The following is a 26,487-nucleotide window of genomic DNA, read 5'->3' as shown; positions in this document are numbered from 1 at the left end:
CCAACGAATTTCCCCTGGAAATTCCAACGAATTTCCCCTGGAAATTCCAACGAATTTCCCCTGGAAATTCCAACGAATTTCCCCTGGAAATTCCAACGAATTTCCCCTGGAAATTCCAACGAATTTCCCCTGGAAATTCCAACGAATTTCCCCTGGAAATTCCAACGAATTTCCCCTGGAAATTCCAACGAATTTCCCCTGGAAATTCCAACGAATTTCCCCTGGAAATTCCAACGAATTTCCCCTGGAAATTCCAACGAATTTCCCCTGGAAATTCCAACGAATTTCCCCTGGAAATTCCAACGAATTTCCCCTGGAAATTCCAACGAATTTCCCCTGGAAATTCCAACGAATTTCCCCTGGAAATTCCAACGAATTTCCCCTGGAAATTCCAACGAATTTCCCCTGGAAATTCCAACGAATTTCCCCTGGAAATTCCAACGAATTTCCCCTGGAAATTCCAACGAATTTCCCCTGGAAATTCCAACGAATTTCCCCTGGAAATTCCAACGAATTTCCCCTGGAAATTCCAACGAATTTCCCCTGGAAATTCCAACGAATTTCCCCTGGAAATCCCAACGAATTTCCCCTGGAAATCCCAACGAATTTCCCCTGGAAATTCCAACGAATTTCCCCTGGAAATTCCAACGAATTTCCCCTGGAAATTCCAACGAATTTCCCCTGGAAATTCCAACGAATTTCCCCTGGAAATTCCAACGAATTTCCCCTGGAAATTCCAACGAATTTCCCCTGGAAATTCCAACGAATTTCCCCTGGAAATTCCAACGAATTTCCCCTGGAAATTCCAACGAATTTCCCCTGGAAATTCCAACGAATTTCTCCTGGAAATTCCAACGAATTTCCCCTGGAAATTCCAACGAATTTCCTCTGGAAACTCCAACGAATTTCTCCTGGAAATTCCAACGAATTTCTCCTGGAAATTCCAACGAATTTCCCCTCAAAATTCCAAAGAATTTCCCCTGGAAATTCCAAAGAATTTCCCCTGGAAATTCCAACGAATTTCCCCTGAAAATTCCAACGAATTTCCCCTGAAAATTCCAACGAATTTCCCCTGAAAATTCCAACGAATTTCCCCTCAAAATTCCAAAGAATTTCCCCTGGAAATTCCAAAGAATTTCCCCTGGAAATTCCAACGAATTTCCCCTGAAAATTCCAACGAATTTCCCCTGAAAATTCCAACGAATTTCCCCTGAAAATTCCAACGAATTTCCCCTGGAAATTCCAACGAATTTCCCCTGGAAATTCCAACGAATTTCCCCTGGAAATTCCAACGAATTTCCCCTGGAAATTCCAACGAATTTCCCCTGGAAATTCCAACGAATTTCCCCTGGAAATTCCAACGAATTTCCCCTGGAAATTCCAACGAATTTCCCCTGGAAATTCCAACGAATTTCCCCTGGAAATTCCAACGAATTTCCCCTGGAAATTCCAACGAATTTCCCCTGGAAATTCCAACGAATTTCCCCTGGAAATTCCAACGAATTTCCCCTGGAAATTCCAACGAATTTCTCCTGGAAATTCCAACGAATTTCCCCTGGAAATTCCAACGAATTTCCTCTGGAAACTCCAACGAATTTCTCCTGGAAATTCCAACGAATTTCTCCTGGAAATTCCAACGAATTTCCCCTCAAAATTCCAAAGAATTTCCCCTGGAAATTCCAAAGAATTTCCCCTGGAAATTCCAACGAATTTCCCCTGAAAATTCCAACGAATTTCCCCTGAAAATTCCAACGAATTTCCCCTGAAAATTCCAAAGAATTTCCCCTCAAAATTCCAAAGAATTTCCCCTGGAAATTCCAAAGAATTTCCCCTGGAAATTCCAACGAATTTCCCCTGAAAATTCCAACGAATTTCCCCTGAAAATTCCAACGAATTTTCCCTCAAAATTCCAAAGAATTTCCCCTGGAAATTCCAACGAATTTCCTCTGGAAATTCCGGAGTATTTCCAGAATTTCTAGGGGACATCTTGTTTCAAACTTTTTGTAAATCTCTGAAATTTTCAAAATAATGGTATCTCTGCTGTATTGCATCCTAGCTGAACTCCTCATTGTATTTACGAAAACTTCGCTGAGAGACATTTTAATTAATTCGAAGAAACAAGCGGAAGCAAACAATTAGGAGGCAACTCCAACTCTAGGCATATCTATGCAGCGCACTGTGCTGTGCTGAAGCTAATAGAGGCCTCTATACCTATATCTCTATACACTGTGTGTAAGCTTATCAAGTTTTCGGAATATAAGTACGATGAACGCGCGCCTCGTCCTCGTCGCCGACTGTAAATAAACATTGCAGAGCATTCGCGTCATCATCGTCATTGATGTTGACAACAAGCGACGAGACTTCAGTCGGAAAGAAGGACGCGCCTCGCTGCTGCTGTCCTTATTCGGATGGTACCACCTATCTTCCGGTGTCATCGAGCACGCTGGTGTCTCTCCTCATCCAAGATATAACTTTCGCGGAAATTTTCTTCCTGAGAAAACAATTAACTTTCGAGTCTCATTAGCGAGGGGCGCGGCTGCTGTTTTTTGGGTAAACAACAAAAATGGGAAACTGCGCCCAAGTAAACAAGCGTAATTCGATTTACGGTAATTGGGAAGGACGTCCGCCACAAATTCTCGAATTCCACAACCGAACGAATCTTGAGTCGGCATTCAAATTGAAGCACTTCCACGACGGGTTTGATTTCATCGCCAAATCGAATCTCGTCGTAGGCAAAACTCTCGGTTAACCTTTGACACGGATTGCGGCTTCGCCCACCTCCAGGAACCATGGTGCTGTGGAACTTCGTCGTCGGAGACGACGACGGTTGGTTGGTTGGATGAATTCCTCCGGCATTGTCTGAAGCTACCCGAGTGGAAAAGGCTCTTGTTCTCGTCTCGTCGGCCTAGACTGCGAGTCGTTCCAGCACAGAACGGAGGAACGCCGAGCCACCACGCCGCTGCTGCTTGATAGAGATGATAAATTGCATTTGCACCGAGAAGGAGGCCCGACTTGTCGTTGTCCTTGTGCGCTGCTGTGCTGGGAATTGATGGAATGCTGAAGGCGGTATGTAATCGCTTTTCGCCAAGTGAAATGTGATCCAATGTTCGCTGTATGGTGGTGGTGGTGGTGGAAAGGCATCGTCTCGCATGATTTACACCCTAATGGGAAACGTCTGGATTTGGCGGAGTTCATTTGGGCGAAATCAAGGACTAGGATTCAAACTGAGTGGAATTTTATGGTTTCTAATTGGGGGCTGGAATGATTGTTCCATCAACGAGTGTCTATTCGTAACGATGTAATGCATTTAAAAAATCAATAAATTATAGAGCTCATACATTTCAATTTTTATATCTTGTTATTTATCCCCTTGTAATTTTCAAGGGAAATGCTTCAATTTCCTTCATTAATAAAATCCTAATAAAGACACGGACACCGTCTTCAGTCAGAGGCTGTACAGTGGACTGAATGAAACTAAACACTAGACGAGCGGCACATGGAGCAGGAGCATCATTGGCGTAGCTAGGGGGGGTTCCAGGGGTGCCTGGCACCCCCTAGAATAAATTTGGCACCCCCTAGATTTTTTCCTTGATAGTCACCTAAAATTTGTTAACATTTATCAATGGCACATTTGAACAAAACTTAAGCACATCCGGAATTACTTATATAACTGTTGTACGTTTTGGCGTTTTGGAAGAACAATCATCAGATTTCTGAATAGATTCCTTCAGAAATACCTCTATCTATTCGTACAGTGATTTCTCTAGGCTTCCTTTATGGATTCCTCACGATATTTCTTCAATAAACTTCCCTCAGGCAGTCCTGATGGGGTTGTACATACTAGAAATTTCTGCAGAGATTAATCCAGCAAATTCGGCTAAGATTTCTTTGGAAATTCTTACTATGATTCTTCTCAGAATTTTCCTAAGGAATCCTCAAAAAAATTCTATTGGGGTTTCTTCAGGAATTTTTGGTGGAATTATTCAAGCAACCTTCCTGGGATGCTTTCAGAAGTTCCTCAGCAGTACCTCCGGTGATTCTTCCAGGAATTCCTTCAGAGATTTCATTCAGAGATTCTTCCAGAAATTTCTCTTGGAATTCCTCCAGGCGCTTATATTGGCCTTCATCCGGAAATTGTAGCTAGGATTTCTCAAGCATCTCCTGCTGCGATTCTTCCAGCAATTTCTCTTCTTCTCTAAAAATTCTCACTGTGCTACCTTCTGGAATTCTACTAGGAAAGTTATTCCGGAAGGTCTCCCTGAATTTTTTCTATAAAATTCCTTCATTGATTCTTCCATACATTTCTTCAAGGATATATCCAGGACTTTCTACAGAGGCTCTTCCAGAAATTTCACAGGGGATTTCCCCAAGAACTTCTACTGTAATACATCCCTGAATCTATCTAGGAATACCTCCTGAGATTATTCTTGTGATTTCTTCAGAAACTCTCCAGTGATTCCACTAGGAATTTTTATCCAAGATATTTTGTCCACGGATTCTCTCATAAATTTCTCATGTGATTCCTACAGGAACTCCTCTTGGCCTTTATCTAGGAATTTCAGCTGGATTTTTCAAGCTATTCCTTCTGTGGTATTCTTCTAGGAACTCCTCCTAGGATTAAGCGATTCCGGCTGCATCTAATGTTTCAGGAATGCCTCCTAGGTCTCCTCCACAAAATATTACTGTAATATCTGCAGGAATCCCTCTAGAGATATCTCCTGGAATTCTTGCCGGTATTCTTCTAGGCAGTTTTCCTAGGATACTTCCATAAACGCCTTTGATTCTTCCAGACATTTTTTTCTAAAGACTCATCCAGGAATTCATGGATTACTCTAGATATTAATCATTGCATTACACCTGGAACTCCCCTTGGCCTTCTTCAAGGAATTCTAGCTGAAGGAATCCCAATAGAAATCTCTAGAGGAATCCCTAAACGAATTTCGGAAATAGTTGGAATTTGTAGAGAAATCTCTAGGGAAATCCTGTAGGAATGTACGGGAAAAACTTGTAATCAATTAGAAGGCACAGTATGTTGCTAATTGACAAAATGAGAGATGAATTTGTGGAAAAAATCGCGTTCTGTTGGAATTCGAGCACATGGCTCGGAATTTGCTAAACCGCAGTATGGCCATTTCTTTGAGGGTTCCTTAGGCATAGTTGTTTTTATTTTTTAATTTCTACGGTAGTTTCATTGGAACCGAACATTTTAGCTTTATATGAGAGGAACAAACCACTCTTAAGCAAACTTTAGTTTAAGAAACTAACCTTCAGCTAGTTACGTTTCTTGGGAATGCAATCAACAATTTCTTTGATTTTTTTTTCATATTTCAATTACTATTCGTAATTATTTTAATAATTTCTTTTTCAGTTATTTTGGTAATTTTATCGTGTTTACTTTTGTAATTTTTTATGATTTAATTGTATTTAAATTTATTGCTTCCAAAAATTGCTGAACTGGAAATTTAAAAATTCTCAAATGGACTTGCTTAAAGAAAATCCTTTTAAATTCACGAAAAATTTCCCGACAAATTCCCAGAGAAATTGCCGGGAAAAACCATCAAAATTACCTTAGAGCTTTCAAAGTAGTTACCAAAAGAATTCATATAAGAACTACTAGAGGAATTCCTGATAAAAATAGTAAGGCTTTTTAAAGAAATTGGCCGAATCAAACCTCACAAAAAATTGCCAAAACATATTTTATAAAAAATTCCACAAAAAAATTTTGAAGAAATTTTCGAAGAATTTTCCGAAATCATCAAAGGAATTCCTTAAGAGAATTTAGAAAGAATTCCAAAAGTAATTGCAGTAAAAGAATTTTTAAAGAACCACCAGAGTTTTTTTAAAGAAATTCTCGTATGGAATCTCTAAGAAAATTGCCCAATGAATTTCCAAAAGAGTTACCGAAGAAATTCCTAAAGTAATAATAGAAGTTTCCAAGATTTCCAAAGGATTTGCTGATAAAATTCCCAAATAGACGTTCAATGCAAGTAACATCGGAAATACCGAAGGTATTCCGAAATCATCTGCTGCAGGAATTCCTTACATAATTACTGAAGAAATCAAGAAGAAGTTGTCTAAAGAATATTTATTTAAATTATAGAAGCGATTTTTAAAAGAACTTCCGAAGGAGTTTCCGAAGAAATTGGTGAAGAAATACCTAATAGCATAGATAATGGAAGTCTAAAAATCGACGAAAGTCCGAAAAAAAAAGTAAAATGACTTGCCGAAGATATTTCCAAAAAAAAAAATGTGAGGAAGTTCCCAGAGTCAATATCGAATGAATTAACAAAGGCTTCACTAAAAGAATTCCTAAAGAAACTACCTGAAGAGTCATGGGAGAATTTTAAAAAGCAAATATCAATATAATTGCTTGAACATCCCTTGAAAGACTACTTAAAAAATTGGTCGGGAGTTGCTTCAGAAAACATGTCAAAAGATTTGCATATGAAATAAAAAAAATGTCAAATAAACTGCTAGTGGAATTGCCGAAGAAATTTCCAAAGTAATTTCCGATGACATTTTCAAAGGATGCGTAAAAGGTGTTTAATATCAAATTCCAGACATATTACCAAATAAATTCTTAGAGATATTGCAAAAGAAATTTGCCACATTCAAGCAATTACTGAGAGATTTCTAAAAGGAGTCCTAATTAAAATAAATTGCAAAACAATTTCCAAATAAATTGCCGGGAATATTCGCTGAGGAATTACCGAAACAATGTTTTGCCGAAAACACCAATTTCTTGTATTAAATTATATCATAGAGTCAGAATCCCGAAGAGAAAAATCGAATGTTGTGGCCAAACCAAAAATGCAATTGCAAAAATGATTTTGCATTTTCAAGTATTTTTAATTCTTATAATGCCACAAAAGTTCAGCTTATTGGACGCAGTGGCTTAATTTTCACAACAGATGAGGAAAAAAAAGTCTCTTACAATTGTTCTTGAAAACTATTTTATAAGGGTTGTTATCATGCAATAAACAAAGAGGATGTCACGATGAATACAAGTTACACGCAAATTTGTGAATATTTTATAGTTTAGGAGATTTACACTTCTAACAATTGCTCTGGAAATGTATTCTTAATCAATGTATTCAATCCACAAACAAAGGGGTTGTGATGATTGTATAGTTCAAACTGAAAATATAAATTCCATGTTTTTTATGTAATCAAGTTATCAGGTTCTCAAACCTCACATGGCGGGGAGAGTGTTAAATCAGTACAACGGTTCGGATTAAAAAAAACTGTTCTTTAAATAAGAGCGCGTATAAATTTTTGGGCTAATTTGTCCCGCGACACAGTATATCATTGTACTAAGAAATTGAGGGTGGATCGGTATTTCTTTTTACAAAAAAAAAAAAAAAGCAAAACAACCTGGAAGCCACTGAAACTGGCACCCCCCAGGCACCCCCTAGGAAAAAATCCTAGATACGTCAATGAGGAGCATGCACCAGTGCATACGAAAAAGAAACTATTCTGACGAAAAGCTTAATCGTCCGGAGCAGGAATTGAACCCTCACACCACAGCATGGTGCGTTTTGAAACTTGGAGCAAGATCTAACTTCAGAATACTGCCACTAAGTGGCGTCGTAAGCAACTAATCAGCCTCAAGTACTGTGAAACTTAAAACTTCCCCTTTATGTCCAATATACGTTAATGGTAAGAAGATTAACCGAATGGATTCATCTAACTTACATTAAACATTTTATTGAAAGGATATTTTAAAGCCAAAACCTCACTTTTTCTTCTAACTGATTGCCGGTGGCCACTCCGGAATAAATTGGACCACATAGTGGAAAATCATAAAGAGGACAAGTATACCTTCATTTACAACCAACTAAATTTAGTAACCCTTTAACCTTCCGTAACTCGCGCGGTTGGCTACCTGCGTCAGCACCACGCTAATGCTGAGTACAAAAAGCGAGATTTTTTCAACGTGTTGTACAAAATATAACAGCGCGATCGCTCGAGGGTTAATACACTTTTTTTACGGGCTTGGTGGTCTAGTGAGTACCGTTTCTGATTAATATGCAGATGGTCCTGGGTTCATTCCCTGGCCCATCCCTTTCCTATTACTTTGTATCTTTCTATACACTTTCTCCTCTCCACATATACAGCTTATGTATATTCACATGTTCATAGCCATCGCTAGAACAGATATGGGTTGAAAAGCCCGTTTTCCTTCCTTCCAACTTTCACAGCACATTGTCAATCTATCAGATAACGCCTACGAGTTATGCAATCAAGCGAACTGTGTCGCATTATATTCAGAGTAAATTAAACACACTAAACCTTACGCCTGGCATCCACGCACTAATGTGTGAACCCTCTGTCAACTCCATCCCACCAACACTTCGAAATCCTCATGAATTTGTGCAGACGCAAAGGTGTATTCGGTCTACTGTAGCTACAAATGATTGCAATCATCACTTCCTTCCTCTTGCCCATATTGACCTGCAACCTGACGTGGCACACTGGGGCAGAACGCTGTTATGGACAGACAAAACTTCTAGTGCTCTGGATATCCATCCTAGAGGTTTGCTGTTTTCAGGGAAGTGTCTTGTAAGAGTTTGCACTAAAATTTAGTAACATAATATTTGATCTAGACAAGTTGCAACTGATCTAGATCAGTTTTAGCTTTTTAGAGAAGCGCATTAGAAGAAAACTTTCTTTTGCAAAGTCGTTCATTCTGCTATTTTTGACATTTCTTCCGAAGACACTTATACTATAAAATGCACACAAAAGGCACAGTGAGCCAGTTGTTTTGCTCGGTTTCATCGCCGGGGTCATTTTGACCCCTCCGGCTCCAAAGGTTAAACCTGATAGCAATAAAAGTGATAATCTTTAAACAGTTGCTATTGTTTTTCTTGTGCATATTAGACGTATTTTCCTGAAGTTCTTCTAGTGAATGTTTTGGAACATTTTGTGCGACTTCATTTAATGATTTCGTATAGCAGTACTTTGAAAATCCTCACTTATTCTGATTTAGATATCAAACGAGTCTCTTTTGTAAACCATAATGAATTATCAACAAAATTCTTGGCGGTAATCTCATAAGTTTCATAAGCACATTATCTTGCATAATATTTTATATGTATATCTCTTTTTTCATGGAAATTTACGAATGACATTCTTGGAGGCATATATTCTCCAATAATTCCTATAGAGGACCCTCCAGAAATTTCATCAAAAATCCTTCCATAAAAAAATCATACTTAAAAAACTCCTCCATGAATTATTTCAGAAAATTCTTCGGAGATTCTTTCAGAAAACCATCCATGTATTCCAGATATTCTAACAGCGTTTTATTTTTAGGAAATTAAAAGTTCAGAATTCTTTCTGAAATTTCTCCAATGATTCTTAGAAAGAAATCCGAAAAGGTATCTTAACCCATATCCGCCCAGCGTCCTATTTATAGGGCAGATGCCCCGAACGCCCAGCGTCCTTTATATGTGAATATCTCCAGAATTATGCAAAATTTTAGAATACTTTCTACAGAGAAGATGTTCTCCACACCCATACCTTGCTCATAGTGGACAATATAGTTCGTGACTGGTTTACTAGGTGGCGTAAACGATGCTGCAAAGAATGCATATTGTCACGATCTGTGAGCTTCATTTCCAATGCGAAAAAAAAAATATTTCCCTGGAATCTTGACTATGGTTAATAATTTACATTTAATTTCTTCGGCAGAGTTGTTAATCAAAACATACAAAAGTCGATGTATGTATGATTGTATGTTTATATGCTTGTATGTTTGTATATTTGTATGTTTATATGTCTGTATGTATGTATGTATATATGTATGCCGGTACATAAGCATAACTCTGAAATGCGTCAAGAAATTTCAATCAAATTTGGTATACACATTCCTTAATATGCGGAGGTGGTAGCAGGGATATTGAAATTCAAGATGGCGGCTTAGGTTCCAAGATGGCGGTCAAAACTCAAGAATATATGTTTTCAACGGCAATGCTGCTTCGGATACTATGCAATATGGGTATCTATCGAACGGGCTTCACAAGTAGAACTCAAAAATGAATATCCGACGCCATTTTGAAATCCAAGTGTGCCATATCCAATATGGCGGCCATGGAATGGTAGTTTGATCTATAATGCCATGCAATATGGGTATCTATCGATCGGGCTTGATGAGTAGAAGTCAAAATCGATATTTTACGCCATTTTAAAATCCAAGATGGCGGATCATATCGAAGATAGCGGTCACGGAATGGTAGTTTGAGCTTTGATACCATGCAATATGGGTATCTATCGATCGGGCTTCATGAGTAGAAGTCAAAATCGATATTTGACCCCATTTCAAAATCAAAGATGGCGGACCATATCCAAGATGGCGGCCATGGAATGGTAGTTTGAGCTACGATACCGTGCAATATGGGTATCTATCGATCGGGCTTCATGAGTAGATGTAAAAATTCGATATTTAACGCCATTTTGAAATCCAAGATGGCAGACCATATCCAAGATGGCGGCCACGGAATGGTAGTTTGAGCTATGATACTATGCCGTATGGGTATCTATCGATCGGGCTTCATGAGTAGAAGTCAAAAAACGATATTTGACTCTATTTCGACATCCAAGATGGCGGCCCACATCCAAAATGGTGGCCTCAGAATGAGAATTTGTACTATGAAACCATGTAATATGGGTATCTATCGATCGGGCTTTATGAGTAGATCTCAAAAATGAATATCCGACGCCATTTTGAAACCCAAGATGGCGGACCATACCTAAGATGGCGGCCACGGAATTGTAGTTTGAGCTATAATATCATGCAATATGGGTATCTACCGATCGGGCTTTATGAGACACAGGGTAGAGGGTCATGGTAGATGGTAGGGTAGCTGGTAGGTTAAAGGGTGGAGCAGACGGTCGGGTAGAGGGTTTGGGTGAAGGATAGAGTAGAGGGAGTGGAGTAGAAGGTTAGGGTAGAGGATAGAATGGACGGTAGGGAGAAGGGTAGAATAGAGAGTAGGTTTGAGGGTAGGAAAAATGTTAGGGTAGACGGTACGATTAAGCACAATATAGACTAGAGGTTATGGTAAAGGATAGTGCAGTGTTTATGGTAGAGGATAGTTAAGAGGGTGGGGCAGAAGGTAAGGTTGTAGGTTATGATAGAGCTTAGGATAGACGGTTGGAATAGAGGGCAAAGTAGACAGTAAGGTAGAGGCTAGAGAGTAGTGTGAAGAATTGAGATCAGATTAGATGAGCTGTGGTTCCTTTTTGAGATACCTTTAGGAATTCACAAGTGTTTTCGTACAGCTCTACGTCTTAGTCCGTCGTTCCTGTTGTGTTGGAATTTTGCAGCCTTTGCAGGATGTCTACGCATAGGAAAAACACACTCGTCGTCGACTTTAGTGTCCTGCCACGACGACCTGTACTGGACCAGATTGAGGAATTCCTCAAGGACGACTTAAAACTCGACCTGGCCGACGTCAAGAACATCCAAATACACAATATCAAAAACTGTGTGTATATTGAGATGAATGACGCTGGCGTAGCACCACGATTACAAAAGCAACATCATCTCCAACATTACTACATCCACGAAGGAAAAACGTATTACATCCCAGTCTACGTGGATGGCCCCACGACCACCGTGAAGATCCACGACCTTTCACCGCAAATGTCGAACGATATCATCGTGCGCCACATGCAGCAGTACGGTAAAGTCATCTCCATCGAAAATGATGTATGGAAAAATTTCTTACCTGGGATTCCAAACGGCGTCAGAGTTCTTCGAATGAGACTGGAGAAGACGTTACCGTCTCGCATTGTGGTTAACGGTAAAAGCACATACGTAACGTACCCGAAACTAAACACACAATCATCAAGCAAGCCAACACTACTCTCCAACTCTGCTGAAAAGCAAAACCGCATTGGTGATAAACAATGCAAAATTGTTGATCACCCATCGGTTGCGACTCTCACCGACACAAGTGACGATGACAACGACGGCGGCGGCGGCGGCGGCGATGAAGGTGATGATAATAGGTGAGCGATTCCAAGCAACAGCATCAAAATTAAGGAAAATTTTTAATTCATGATTTTCTATTGAACTGAAACTTTGCACAGTTTTTCAGTTCCATCTAAATCGCCATTTTTCGATATCAAATTTTTATTTAGAGCCACGACTAACTTTTCAAAAGGGTGTATGTGAAAATGGTTCAAAAATATTCAAAAATATGCACAGCAAAAACGGATTGTTCGATTGTTATGAATTTTTCAGCAAAGTTAGATAGCTAAATGGTGATTTCTAAGAAAATATACACTGTGAAAAAAAATCTATTTTATCATTGAAAAACATCATTTTTGTCACAAAAACTCAAATATCTCAAAACCCTATCTTTTTACCAACTTGAATTTTTTAGGGAAAACGGTCCATTGTATTAGCAATCTACCATAAAAATTTGGTGATGGTAAACTAATAAACAAAAAAGTTATAACATTTCAAAAATTTCACAATTTTTACATTTAGTAAAAAAAATTTTTCTGTGTAAATTATTTCGGCCGGAAATCGCGATTTGATGCTGATTTTATTGTTCAGCAAAGTTAGATAACTAAATGGCGATTCCTAAGAAAATATACACTGTGAAAAAAATCTTTTTTAACATTAAAAAATATCATTTTTGTCACAAAAACTCAAATATCTCAAAACCCTATCTTTTTACCAACGTAATTTTTTAGAGAAAACGGTCCATTGTATTAGCAATCTACCATGAAAATAAACAAAAAAGTTATGACAATTCAAACATTTCACAATTTTCACATTTAGTAATAATTTTTTTTAGTGTAAATTATTTCGGCCGGAAATTGAAGTTTGATGCTGATTTTATTGTTAATGGCCTTGCGTGAGTAAAACAAGTTGTTTTTATTATATATTATATATACATATAATATAATATACTATGTACCGTAATGTTCCGATTTTATCACGCCCTCCGCGCATTAGTCGTTTGTTCATTAATTTGCTGTTACATTTGAGGACAAGTGTTTTCCCTCTTCTTCAAGATGAATGTTGAAAGCGTGTTTTGCAACGTTAAAAATATTGAAATGGGTATAGATGTTGAAGAATATTACAGGGCATTTTTGAAAAGGGGCGTAATTAAATTGTTTAAACAGATGTCGCTGATGGCAATTTTTCAGTTGTTGTCGTTTTCGAACTTCCTGCGCCCTGCTTTACCGATGATATACAGATGGCTCGTTTGTCAAATTCTAGACGGCAGGACGTGCAAATGCGTAATTTTGTACACAATGTGGACATTTGGGCATAACCAGTCTCTTTCAGTTTATCTATGGTGCTTTCGGTGAGATTTCGTAACTCTTTTGAACATTTTTTTTTCATCAAACGGTCTACAAGAGAGCGTTGAGTTGAAGACCTTTGAGAAAGCGACTGTTCATCTTGTTCGTTAGATTATAATAAACAAAATCACTTATTAATTTTAACTTACTTGTTTGGTGTTGGTGGCTGAAGAAAAAAAATACTATACAATTTTTAATATTCATAGCGGTAGTATTTTTTTTTTTTTTGCGGATAAACTAGACGTATACGCGTATAAAAAAACTTTTATTATACAGCTTTTGTCTTAAAAATAAATTCAATTCCATTTTTCTTATAATCAACAGCTTTTCAACACTATCAAGGGATTTTTTCACCAGTCACGTACAATAAAAAGTATGACAATCTCAATATTTTTGATCACAACACTGGATCGCGTCTAAGTTTCAAATAGATACTATAGTAATTACGAATAATCAAACTAAAGTATCATGAAAACAACTTGTTTAATTCAGGCGGTAGCCTTTACAATAAAATCAGCATCAAAATATAATTCTCGAAATAATTTACACAGAAAAAAATTTTTTTTTGTTACTAAATGTAAAAATTGTGAAATGTTTGAAATGTCATAACTTTTTTGTTTATCAGTTTACCATCACCAAAATTTTATGGTAGATAGCTGATATAATGGGCCATTTCCCCTAAAAAATTGAAGTTGGTAAAAAGATAGGGTTTTGAGATATTTGAGTTTTTGTGACAAATATCATATTTTTTCAAAGTAGAAAAAGAAATTTTTTACAGTGTATATTTTCTAAGGAATCATCATTTAGTTATCTAACTTTGCTGAAAAATTTATAACAATCGAACAATCCGTTTTTGCTGTACAGCTTTTAGAATATTTTAGAACTATTTTCGCATACACCCTTTTGAAAAGTTAGTCGTGAGTGAATATGAAGGTTTAATATCAAAAAATGGCGATTTATATGAAATTGAAAAACTGTGCAAAGTTTCAGATATTTTCGAAATGGTCGCTCAGGATCGACTGACATGACTCCGTGGAATTCCTCAGGTACAACGATACCGATGAGCACGATATTGAAACCGTTGAAACTGAAGGGGAGCCTGAGACTGCGAAGAGACGGTTGTCAACTGAAACGGACAATGGTAGAAGAGAAGAGAGCGTCGCAAAACGATCTTGCAACGAGGATGGACAAAACGCTGAATTGGAATGGAAGGTTTATCAAACTAGATCGAGGAAGAAACAAACCATGTAAATCGATTAATATTATATTGTTTTGATGTTTTTTTTATCGACACGAATGCACCATAACGGTGTAAAGTGTCGTGAATAAATCAATCAATCAATCATTTAGGAATTCGTTTCAGGATTTCTTCAGGCATTCCTTTCGAGAATCTTCTCAGGTTTATTCCCGGGATTCCTTCAGCCATTGCTTCTAAGGTTGCTGTATGGATTGCTCTGGAGTTCTCTTCAGGGATTTTTGCAGAAGTTGCTTTGGAAAATCCTGAAAGGATTCTGTTAGTTATTCTTTTCTGCATTTTTTCAGGGATTTGTGCTAGAATTCCTTCAAAGATTCCTTCCAGGATTCCTGCTGTTTTTCCCTAGGAGATTCCTCCCGGAAAAACATATGAAAAATATATGTTTCTTCCGAGATTGTTTTTAGGCAATCCTACTAGATCATAGAGACATCTTCTATGGTTCTTGCAGGAATACCTGCTCAGCTTCTGGCCGGCATGCCTGTCATGATCTCTCTTAGGATTCCATCAGGTATTCTTTACGGGATTCCGTCTGGAATAACTCCAGGGATTTCTGCCAGAATTGCTTTGGAAAATCATCAAAGGATTCTTTCAGAAATTTTACCCAGCATTCTTTCACGGATATCTTCTGGCATTACTTCACAGATTTTTTTTTTATCTGTATTAACGAGATTTTTAGCCCTAGGCGTGGCATCTCGGGACCCACGCTTTACTTCCCTTCCGAAGGAAGAACTCACATTTTGTAAGTTTGTCGGGAGTGGGATTCGATCCCAGGTCCTCGGCGTGATAGTCCAGTGTTCTAACCATCACACCAGGTCCGCTCCACACTTCACAGATTCATTTTAGTATACTTTCAAAGTGATCTGTCGAAACATATTCAGAGAATCCTAATGGAATTCTTTCTATGAGCCGGGACCCTCGCTCGGGATTCATACAGCAATTCCTCCTGGGATTTCTTCTGTGAATATTTCAGGAATTACCACCAAGCTTTCAGTTGAGATTCCCTCAGAACTCTACCAGATATGCCTCTTAGAATTCCTTCTGTAAATCCTCCCGGGATTCTTTCGGGGATTTCATATTATCTTTTCGATGTAACTTTGACAGTACCCAGAATAACACCATAAAACCCACATATTGTTCACTAATAAGCAATCATGGAGTAGTACAAAAATAAGTGGAGAAGCCGTGTCGAGTATATCTGATTGAAATTTTATATCAAAACATGGAATGATGATGAACCTGGGCGTGTTAGTGGAATACCTGTAAATATGAGACACCGAATTAAATAAAACAGTACGATTTTCTATGAAAAACTTCTGAAAAGTTTACGTATGGTGAGTACGTAAAGAGAGTTTGTGGGGTGCTGAAGGAGCAACTCAATTACTTTACAAAAAATCATTATCTGTGTAAAATCTAACTTCTACAGCATTTTAACGTTTGCTTATGCCACACATTGAGAGCTCTCTTTGTTTGATTTGTTAAAAAAATGAGAAATGTTGAACACTGCAGTCGAAATTACATGAAATTACTTGAATCATGCATTGCATATTTTTAGGCGTTTATCGGGTTCTATTTCTGTACCAATTTATAAGTCATTTTTCTATTCTTTTTGAGTGATTATCATCTCTCTCACTTGTTTAGAGCTGTATTGTATCTATACGGATCAGAATATAACAATAGCGTAGAAGTTGGGTTGAAGTAGAACTCGATAAAATTATCAGACATTGAGGACCTCCAATGAAGAATTTTTTTGGAACTACACCATAGACTTCCATTTTTTTCATTAAATCATGCTTATTTTAATGGAACTTGACCTTGGATAACAAATTTATTTGAAGATTAAAATTGTGAGACACCTTGGGCGTTAACGGGTTAAGTTACTCCAGAAATTATCCAAAAAATGCAGAACCTTCTGAAATGGTTGGTGGTTATTTAACATGCTTCTGACACCGTAAACCGTGAATTGAAGAAGAAGAAAAGTGCTGGAGAAACCGACCGCAGCTAGAATATGGCTTGTGCTACCATGGAAACTAGCTATAATGTTTGGTAGGTTGTCATATGAGGAGATACAAACGTGAATTCATAAAACGTCAGGCTTGCTGTATTAGGAAAATTAGGTGAAAATCATATCTGTACCATGGAGCTAGTGACTGTTTAGAAGCTGGTGAGATCTTTCTTATTAAAAAAATGATATTTTTTCTAATCTTTTAAGTGTTTGTTGAAGATGTGCTTATACCAGAACATTTTTTGTTGGACGATTGTTTCTCTTGTTTCATTTCAGAAAGCGAGTAAAGACGCTTAAGCCTAGCCTTTGGAAGCCGGACACAGACCAAATACCTGTGACCCATCCCAAGGAAAGTAGCATCAGCGACGGAGTGTGTATTAACCTTCCTAGCAACGCCACTTCCAACAAATCTGTCTATAACGCCTTTTGAAAATGAAACGGTTGGTACGGTTGTCTCCGTTTCTTCTAAGATCAAATTTAAAAACTTACGTTAATCATATTATTCATAAGTGGATAATCTGATTGCCGTGATCTTCATCCCTATTAGTCTGCATAGTGGGCTTGGCCGAATTAATATTTGTATCACATCATCGTTGATATGCTGCAAATATTTATGCTGACACGAAAATATCAGAAGAAATCAATACTGGCTGTGCAAGCGCTAGAATAGAATAGTATACATTTTGGATCACAGCACTTAAGTAAGCTTCAGGGAGATTTTAGCGGCGCTTTGAAGCGTTTCTTAACCTTCCTTAGTCCCTAAAAAAAAGTTACAAATAAGACCCTGGGGTCATTTTTGACCCCAAACTTTGAACGGCTCTCAAAAATCAGTGGCTGGGCCGATTTTGATTTTCTTTGGCTCAAATGAAAGCCACACATGTCTAGTTTTCAAAACCCCCGGAGAGTTCCCGGTTTGGTCAATGTGGCCACCGGGAACCTGCTTCAACTGAAAAATGCCGCTTTAGAGACCCTAACTTTGGCAAGCTATAACTTTGCAACCGAACAAGTAATCAGGACCGTTCAAGAATCGTTGGAAAGGTATTCACGTGGACTTTGATTAAAGACATTAATATTGACTAATTCTTAAGAACCGGTTCCGGAAATCCGGAACATCCGGAAAGTAATGTTTTTCACGATATTGTGCTAGAAAGCACATTCATATTATTTACAGGATAGAAGTTTTTGCATCAAACTTCTTTAGGCCATAATACAATCTGTCGAGAACTATTTCTGTATGTTTCTGGTTATGTCCCGTCCTTCTGGAACCGGTTCCAGGGATCCCACAAGATGGCCAACGAGTTGACTGTAACGAAATTGAACGGTTTTCCGCGCCAAACACATCTGCGTTGGTTAACTCATGATGAAATCTCAATAATTTTACATGCTCCATATTGTTGTGATATGTAAAAATATTGTTGGACATTGTGGTTTTATGTGGCCACCGGAGTGACCACCGGAGAAACCCGTATTGAGCGAGTTTCATGTTTTTGCAACAAAGATAGGCATTCGACGGCTCTAACTTCATGATTTTTCATGGCCATGTGGCTTCTGGCATTAAATAGAAGAATTGACCATTCTGGTCTGTTTGGGCCACCGGAGTGACCACCGGAGAAATCCGTATTGAGGGAGTTTCATGTTTTTGCAACAAATATAGGCATTCGACGGCTCCAACTTCATGATTTTTCATGGCCATGTGGCTTCTGGCATGGCATGACAGGGCCCATATAGCCGAGGCGGTAAACGCACGGGTATTCAGCATGACCATGCTGAGGGTGACGGGTTCGATTCCCGGTCGGTCCAGGATCTTTTCGTAAAGAAAATTTCCTTGACTTCCTTGGGCATAGAGTATCTTCGTGCCTGCCACACGATATACACATGCAAAATGGTCATTGGCAGAGGAAGCTCTCAGTTAATAACTGTGGAAGTGCTCATAGAACACTAAGCTGAGAAGCAGGCTTTGTCCCAGTGAGGACGTTACGCCAAGAAGAGGAGAGAGGAGGAGGTGGCTTCTGGCATTGAAAAGAAGAATTGACCCCCCCCCCCCCCTCATGACCACGTGGTTTATGGACAGCCCCTTTTTGCAACAAAGATAGGCATTCGAAGGCTCTAACTTCATGATTTTTCATGGCCATGTGGCTTCTGGCATTAAAAAGAAAAATTGACCATTCTGGTCCGTTTTGGCACTGGCTCGGTCCACGGCGACGGCGACGACGACGACGACGAAGTGATGATGAAGAATAAATTAACGACAGTTTGGTTTGGGGGAGACCACGCAAAGCAGTTGGAACGAAACGAGGATAATGATCGAGCATATGATGATGAGGATCAATAACGGGGCGCAAGAATTTTTTTAGGGGTTACCAATCGTGATGTTGTCAGAGGCGTAGCTGGATGTTCATCATACGTTATTTATTTATCGGCGCAAATATTGTGTATACGACAGTTGTGGAAATTTTACTATACTGTTGTTGAAAGCTTTATTGAATTAAGGCTCTGATTCATTTGACGGACTTTGTGGTTTAATGTTTAATGTTCCTGATTACTCCTGGGCACTGGGTTTTATCCCTGGCCCTGGCCAGTCTCTTTCAACGTATTTTATAACTTTGTATATACAGTCGAGACTCTTATAAGATCACAGGTCGGGGGCGCAATAGGAATCCGCTTAATAGGAGACTAAGAGCTTGTGGGTTTTCGGCCTTTTGGAGGTATGGCCTATTATCTCGGGTGTGTTAAGAGTTAGCGCAATACTTTCTTCGGCAAAGTTATAGGCAACTTGGCCGCTAGAGGGACCATCAACAGTTTGATGCTAAATTGCACTACAGAAACCATATCAGGTTGTCAAGCAAACGTTACGATATGCGACAGCTCAAGACCCTGATAATTTGGAAGGATAGTGTCTTCGGAAAAGTTGTTGGGTACGCAAATAACTTACTGACGATGAGTTTCGAAGTTCAAAATTCCTCCACTGGGCGGCGCTAGTGAATATGCAAATTTTAGAAATTTCATAGCTCAGAATCCTGATAACTTACGAAGTTGGTGTCTTCAGCAAAGTTGATCAGCATGACATAAACTTACAAAAAAATAAACACTTGTTTCGCAATTCTGCCACTAGGCGGCGCTAGTGAACATGCAAGTTTTAGAAAACTTATAGCTCAGAATCCTGATAACTTTGAAAGTTGATGTCTTCGGCAAAGTTGAGCAGTATGACATAAACTTACATAAAAATAAACACATGTTTCAAAATTCTGCCGCTAGGTGGCGTTTTCCGGTTTTTTCGTCCTTTTTCGACTTTTTTGGAGTTTTTCGGCTTGGCAAAACTAGTGCCGCTCCCCCCGATAACTTATTAAGTTGGTGTCTTTGGAAAAGTTAATCAGTATGACATAAACTTTCATAAGAATAAACACTTGTTTCGCAATTCTACCACTAGGCGGAGCTAGTGAACATGCAAATTTTAGAAAACTCATAGCTCAGAATCCTGATAACTTAGAAAGATGATGTCTTCGGCAAAGTTGATCAGTATGACATAAACTTACATAAAAATAAACACTTGTTTCAAAATTCTGCCACTAGGTGGCCTTTACCGGTTTTTTTTCGACTTTTTTTGAAGTTTTTCGGCTCAGCAAAACTAGTGTCGCTCCCCCCGATAACTAAGAAAGTTTGTGTCTTCAGCAAAATTGACCAGTATGACATAGACTTACATAAAAAGGAAACCTTGTTTCGCAATTCTGCCATTAGGTGGCGCTAGTGAACTTGCAAATTTTACAAATTGTATAGCTCAGAATCCTAATAACTTAGGAAGATGGTGTCTTCGGCAAAGTTGATCAGTATGACATAGACTTGCACAAAATGGGACACTTGTGTCAGAATTCTGCCTCTACGTGGCACCAGTAAACACGCAAATTTTAAAAATCTCATAGCTCAGAATTCTGCAATCTTGGAGTTGTATTCTTCATTGATGAGATACTTGGTTTGAAATTCTGCCCCTGGGCAACATGCACATTTTATTAATTGTATACCTTGATGTCAGTCGGATCCTCGATGGAACTTTTAAGAGTATGCCAGTTGAAACTACTAGACGAATAAATTTAACTAAAAAAATTAAAGAATTTCGAAATGTTCATAAAACTTATTTGTGACTGAATTCCTCGATTGCAGAACTTGATAATTCCCTAATTCAAGTGAAACATTGTTTATCTTCCTCAAGAAAGCCCTTCTCCTACCAACTAAGACAACTTTTTATTCTGAAAAGCTGACTTCACGTAAGTATAAGAAAATAGAGCCAGCAAGTAAGGAGAAAGCATATCAAGTACTAACAAATAATGTGGACATATCTAAAAAGATAATGAAAAGAATCGATGTGATTTTTAAGAACAGTGAACATAGACGACCAAAACGTTAAAAGGTGTTAACCAAAATATACTATGAAAGGTTTGTTTGTGAACCGCAGTAAAACTATCCTCAATTCTCGAACTAACTATATTACCATTGACAGTGCAGTATCAGACTACAAGAATCGCAGTATATTTTAACATGAATTGCCTCTACTACAGAATAACCTTGTTGAACGATAAGAATAACAACTAAGCATAAAGATAATATGTCGCGTGTCGAAGCATGAGAATTATGCCGTCGAAAGACTGCTTCTGGTGATAAATCTTGATAATATGAGCGTTTAAAAATAAACATAGAAGTTCCCTAGTATGTGTTTCTCCAGGTGGTCACTCCGATGGCCAAAGCAGACCAGAATAGTCAAAATAGTACACAATCTTGAAGTTATAGCCGTCGAATGCCCATCTTTGTTGCAAAAACATGGAAGTCCCTCAATGCGATTTTTTCTGGTGGTCACTCCGGTGGCCAAAACGGACCAGAATGGTCAATTCTTCTTTTTAATGCCAGAAGCCACATGGCCATGAAAAATCATGAAGTTAGAGCCGTCGAATGTCTATATTTGTTGCAAAAACATGAAACTCCCTCAATACGGATTTCACCAGGCGTCACTCCGGTGGCCAAAGCGAACCAGAATATTCAATTGTTCTTTTTAATACCAGAAGCCACATGTCCATGAAAAATCATGAAGTTAGAGCCTTCGAATGCCTATCTTTGTTGCAAAAACATGAAACTCCCTCAATATGAGTTTCTCCGGTGGTCACTTCGGTGGCCAAAACAGACCAGAATGGTCAATTCTTCTATTTAATGCCAGAAGCCACATGGCCATGAAAAAAACATGATGTTAGAGCCGTCGAATGCCTATCTTTGTTGCAAAAACATGAAAGTCCCTCAATACGGGTTTCTCCGGTGGTCACTCCGGTGGCCAAAACAGACCAGAATGGTTAATTCTTCTTTTCAATGCCAGAACCCACATGGCCATGAAAAATCATGAAGTTAGAACCGTCGAATGCGTATCTTTGTTGCAAAAACATGAAACTCCCTCAGTACGGATTTCTCCGGTGGTCACTCCGGTGGCCAAAACAGACCAGAATGGTCAATTCTTCTATTTAATGCCAGAAGCCACATGGCCATGAAAAATCATGAAGTTAGAGCCGTCGAATGCCTATCTTTGTTGCAAAAACATGGAAGTCCCTCAATACGGGTTTCTCCGGTGGTCACTCCGGTGGCCACATAAGACCACAATGTCCAACAATATTTTTACATATCACAACAATATGGAGCATGTAAAATTATTGAGATTTCATCATGAGTTAACCAACGCAGATGTGTTTGGCGCGGAAAACCGTTCAATTTCGTTACAGTCAACTCGTTGGCCATCTTGTGGGATCCCTGGAACCGGTTCCAGAAGGACGGGACATAACCAGAAACATACAGAAATAGTTCTCGACAGATTGTATTATGGCCTAAAGAAGTTTGATGCAAAAACTTCTATCCTGTAAATAATATGAATGTGCTTTCTAGCACAATATCGTGAAAAACATTACTTTCCGGATGTTCCGGATTTCCGGAACCGGTTCTTAAGAATTAGTCAATATTAATGTCTTTAATCAAAGTCCACGTGAATACCTTTCCAACGATTCTTGAACGGTCCTGATTACTTGTTCGGTTGCAAAGTTATAGCTTGCCAAAGTTAGGGTCTCCAAAGCGGCATTTTTCAGTTGAAGCAGGTTCCCGGTGGCCACAGTGACCGAACCCGGAACTCTCCGGGGGTTTTGAAAACTAGACATGTGTGGCTTTCATTTGGGCCAAAGAAAATCAAAATCGGCCCAGCCACTGATTTTTGAGAGCCGTTCAAAGTTTGGGGTCAAAAATGACCCCAGGGTCTTATTTGTAACTTTTTTTATGGGAGCTCCCCTGGGGGTCGTCCAATGTTTTGGATAAATGGAAATGATCGTTTTCCACAAAAGAATAATTGCCTGAAAATTTCAGATTTCTAGGCCTTTCGAAACAAAAGCTATAGCGAATTGAAATTCGGAAAAGGTCAAAAAAGACCCCAAGACCTTACTAAGGTTAAACGTTTCAGATGCTTTCAGAAGAGATTCAAGATGTTCCAGACTATTTACGATTGTAGCTCCAATGACCTATACTCAAGAGAGCTCTTAGAGATTCTTAAACAAACATTGAACTTACCACGTGTCAGCAGAATGTTGCATGAGGCTGTGTAAGCATGACTTTTATTCCATCATTTAAGCACACAAGTTATGCATGTAGATTCGATGACTTGTGCTCAAGAAAGTTCTAAGGAAACCTAAAACAAGTCCAAACCAACCCCATTCCCTCCTCATTGCCAACCAGCCCTCCCCCCTGAGCATGCCCTAAACATCCCTTAACTACACTTGTAACTTAATTCCCTTAAATCATGGTTTCCCAAACTGTGGGTCGCGACCCCCCAGGGGGGTCGCAGGTCTTCATCCAGGGGGTCGCGAGGGGCCAGTGAAATATTTTACTGTAACAGACAACAAATGAGGAAATTTCTATGGTCTGTCGTGAAAACTACGCCTGCTGGCAAAAGGGGGTCGCGCTACCTGAAAGTTTGGGAACCTATGCCTTAAACCAACCTTATCCCTGATCGAAAACACTCCAACTGCTCTGAACACAATCGGATTTGATTTAGGTAGCGTTACCTATGGAGGGACCTCAATAGATTTTACCCTAATGAATTCGACCTTAATGGAGGTTTGAGTGTATTTCTCCAGGAGCTCCAGGAAATCATTTAAGGACAAACGTCTTGAAAACCCGCTTCAACATTGCATCCAAACTTCAGACGCACAAATCTCAAGAAGCAAGCTTTAAACAACAATGTATTTCATTATTCTGTTCTTGCTCACTTGTAATTAGCTTAAAATAAAAAGCTCAGGTGCGCTGGTTTTGTTTACGAAGAGATTTGTACCCTCGAAATCGTGAGTAGGTGCCAAAGTCGGCAATTGTGGCGGCCATTTTGGGATTCTAACAAGTCTGTCCTTAAGAATCCAAGAATTAGTTCAGGACTTCCTCCAGTGATCCCACGAGGTATTTCTCCGGAATTTCTTCTAAGAGTTTCACCAAGAATTGCAACAGGAATTTTTCCGGAAAGTCTACAAGGAAGTTCTTGAATTCGTCACAAATTTCCAGGAAATTCGAAACACAATTGCCTAGTGATAGATTTATTGTCAAAGAGATATAATTAAAACGACCGGACTTTCATTGAAGCCCTTCTTACCTCACGATGTCTGACATGACAAACCGGAACATGACGCCTCGTACTAATCGTGGCGAGATAATCCCGGAGGCCGCATTCGCGCAGAGAAGGCATAATTAAATTCATAAAATGGAACCTAATTGTTTATGTATGTTTATGTACACATACATATGCGAAGCAATATTCATTTCCAGCGCCTGGTGGATGGATATCGCGACGGAACGGAAGTTGCAGTGCAGCATGGGGGCAATTCCAGCCACCCCGCAAACCGTATTGTGCGCGCTTTCGTATTTTACGATCGAAAATGATTATAATTGTACGGCGGTGCGGTGCGGCGCGGCGAGGCCCGAATAACGATATCGCATTGCAATTGCACAGTTTTCGTTTCGACTGTTTATCGTCCCGGACAATAGCAATGGTAGGCAGCATATTGCCATCATGAACATCGCCGCGACGCGTAGCGGCAAGGACAATCGCGCGGCAGAACGCGCTGTTGTGTGTGCATAAGGCTCGTTTATTGGTTCTCCGGAATGGTTCCCCGGTAGGCGGAGATTTATACGCATAATGCAGTTGAGTTTATTAATATTGTGTTGCTCTTGTTGACTGCTCGACTCGAATGCTGCTGCTACTCTTGGATTGTTGGGGACATCACGCACAGGACAGGGACCGAGAAATGACTAGCCAGGCCAGGGACAATGCGAATGCGCACGGATGGATAATTAAATGGTTAAATATTTACACTTTCATTCCGAATAATGGGCCACACACTGCAATGTGGATGGTGGAGAATAATGGCAGAAATTCCAATGTTTATGAATAACAAAAATGCCATGTTAATAAACAGTTATGATAGTTGAGGATTTTTTTGAGGATGTCAATTTAATAGATTCCACTGTCCTGGATCAACTTAAAAAAGCATTGAATAGGAATTGTAGGTTAATTTTCCTTCGGTTTCATCGAGAAGAAAACTTCAGGCTTAATACTAAATTATGGTGGAATTCCTGCTGTTGCTCCTAAAGGAACTCCTTGCAGAGTCCTGGAGGAATTGCTTTAGAAAGTCCTGGTGAAAGAATTCCTGTGAAAATTCCTGGTGGATTTCGTGGAGCAATTCCTGATAGATTTCTTTGAGGAATTCCTGGAGAAATTTCAGAAAGAATTCTAAAGGAATTCCTGTAAGAATTCCTGGAGGAATTGTTGGAGAAATTCCTGTAGGAATTCCTGGAGGAACTCTTGAAGGATTTTCTGAAAGAATTCTTGGAGAAACTCCTAGAGAAATTCCTTGACGTATTCCAGGGAAAATTCCCGGTGGATTTTCTGGAAAAATTCCAGGGGGAATTTCATGGAAAATTCCTGGTCGAATTCATGGAGGAATTCCTGGAGGATTTTCTGGAGAAATTCCTAGAGGAATTTCACGAAGAATTGGTGGTGAAATTTCTGGAGAAATGCTTGGTGGGTTTCCATTAGGAATTCTTGTAGAAATTCCTGGTACAATTATTGGAGGAATTCCTGGAGGAATTCCTGGATAAATTCCTGGTAGATCTCTTGGTGGATTTCCTGAAGGAATTTCTGGTGAAATTCCTGGAGGAATTTCTAGTGGAATTCCTGAAGGAATTTCTAGTGGAATTCCTGGAGAAATTTCTGGTGGAATTCCTGTCGGAATTTCTGGTAGAATTCCTGGCGGAATTCCTGGAAGAATTCCTGGTGGAATTCCTGGAGGAATTCCTGGTGGAATTCCTGGAGGAATTCCTGGTGGAATTCCTGGAGGAATTCCTGGAGGAATTCCTGGAGGAATTCCTGGTAAAATTCCTGGAAGAATTCCTGGAGGAATTCCTAGTGGAATTCCTGGAGCAATTCCTGGCGGAATTCCTAGAGGAATTCCTGGTGGAATTCCTGGAGGAATTCCTTGTGGGATTCCAGGAGGAATTCCTGGTGGGATTCCTGGAGGAATACCTGGTGGAATTCCTGGAGGAATACCTGGTGGAATTCCTGGAGGAATTCCTGGAGGAATTCCTGGTGGAATTCCTGGAGGAATTCCTGGTGGAATTCCTGGAGGAATTCCTGGTGGAATTCCTGGAAGAATTCTTGGTGGAATTCCTGGAGGAATTCCTGGTGGAATTCCTGGAGGAATTCCTGGAGGAATTCCTGGAGGAATTCCTGGTAAAATTCCTGGAAGAATTCCTGGAGGAATTCCTAGTGGAATTCCTGGAGCAATTCCTGGCGGAATTCCTAGAGGAATTCCTGGTGGAATTCCTGGAGGAATTCCTTGTGGGATTCCAGGAG

The 26,487-nt window shown here is 39.3% G+C and overlaps 2 protein-coding genes across 3 annotated transcripts in view; one reads left to right on the top strand and one right to left on the bottom strand.

Annotated features, from left to right (window-relative positions):
- The window catches only part of LOC109427505 (uncharacterized protein DDB_G0290587), a 792,302-nt gene that overhangs the window by 394,369 nt on the left and 371,446 nt on the right, over positions 1-26,487 (bottom strand). The gene's annotated exons all lie outside the window — the stretch shown is intronic.
- On the top strand, positions 11,027-14,656 carry LOC134284973 (uncharacterized). Its single transcript, XM_062844662.1, has 2 exons — positions 11,027-12,015; positions 14,370-14,656. The coding sequence occupies exons 1-2, from the start codon at positions 11,339-11,341 to the stop codon at positions 14,572-14,574; spliced, it is 882 nt and encodes a 293-aa protein (XP_062700646.1). The 5' UTR covers positions 11,027-11,338; the 3' UTR covers positions 14,575-14,656.

Source organism: Aedes albopictus, chromosome 1, assembly GCF_035046485.1.
Source record: "Aedes albopictus strain Foshan chromosome 1, AalbF5, whole genome shotgun sequence".
Classification (NCBI taxonomy): Eukaryota; Metazoa; Arthropoda; class Insecta; order Diptera; family Culicidae; genus Aedes; species Aedes albopictus.
This window is presented reverse-complemented; position numbering and strand designations above follow the sequence as displayed.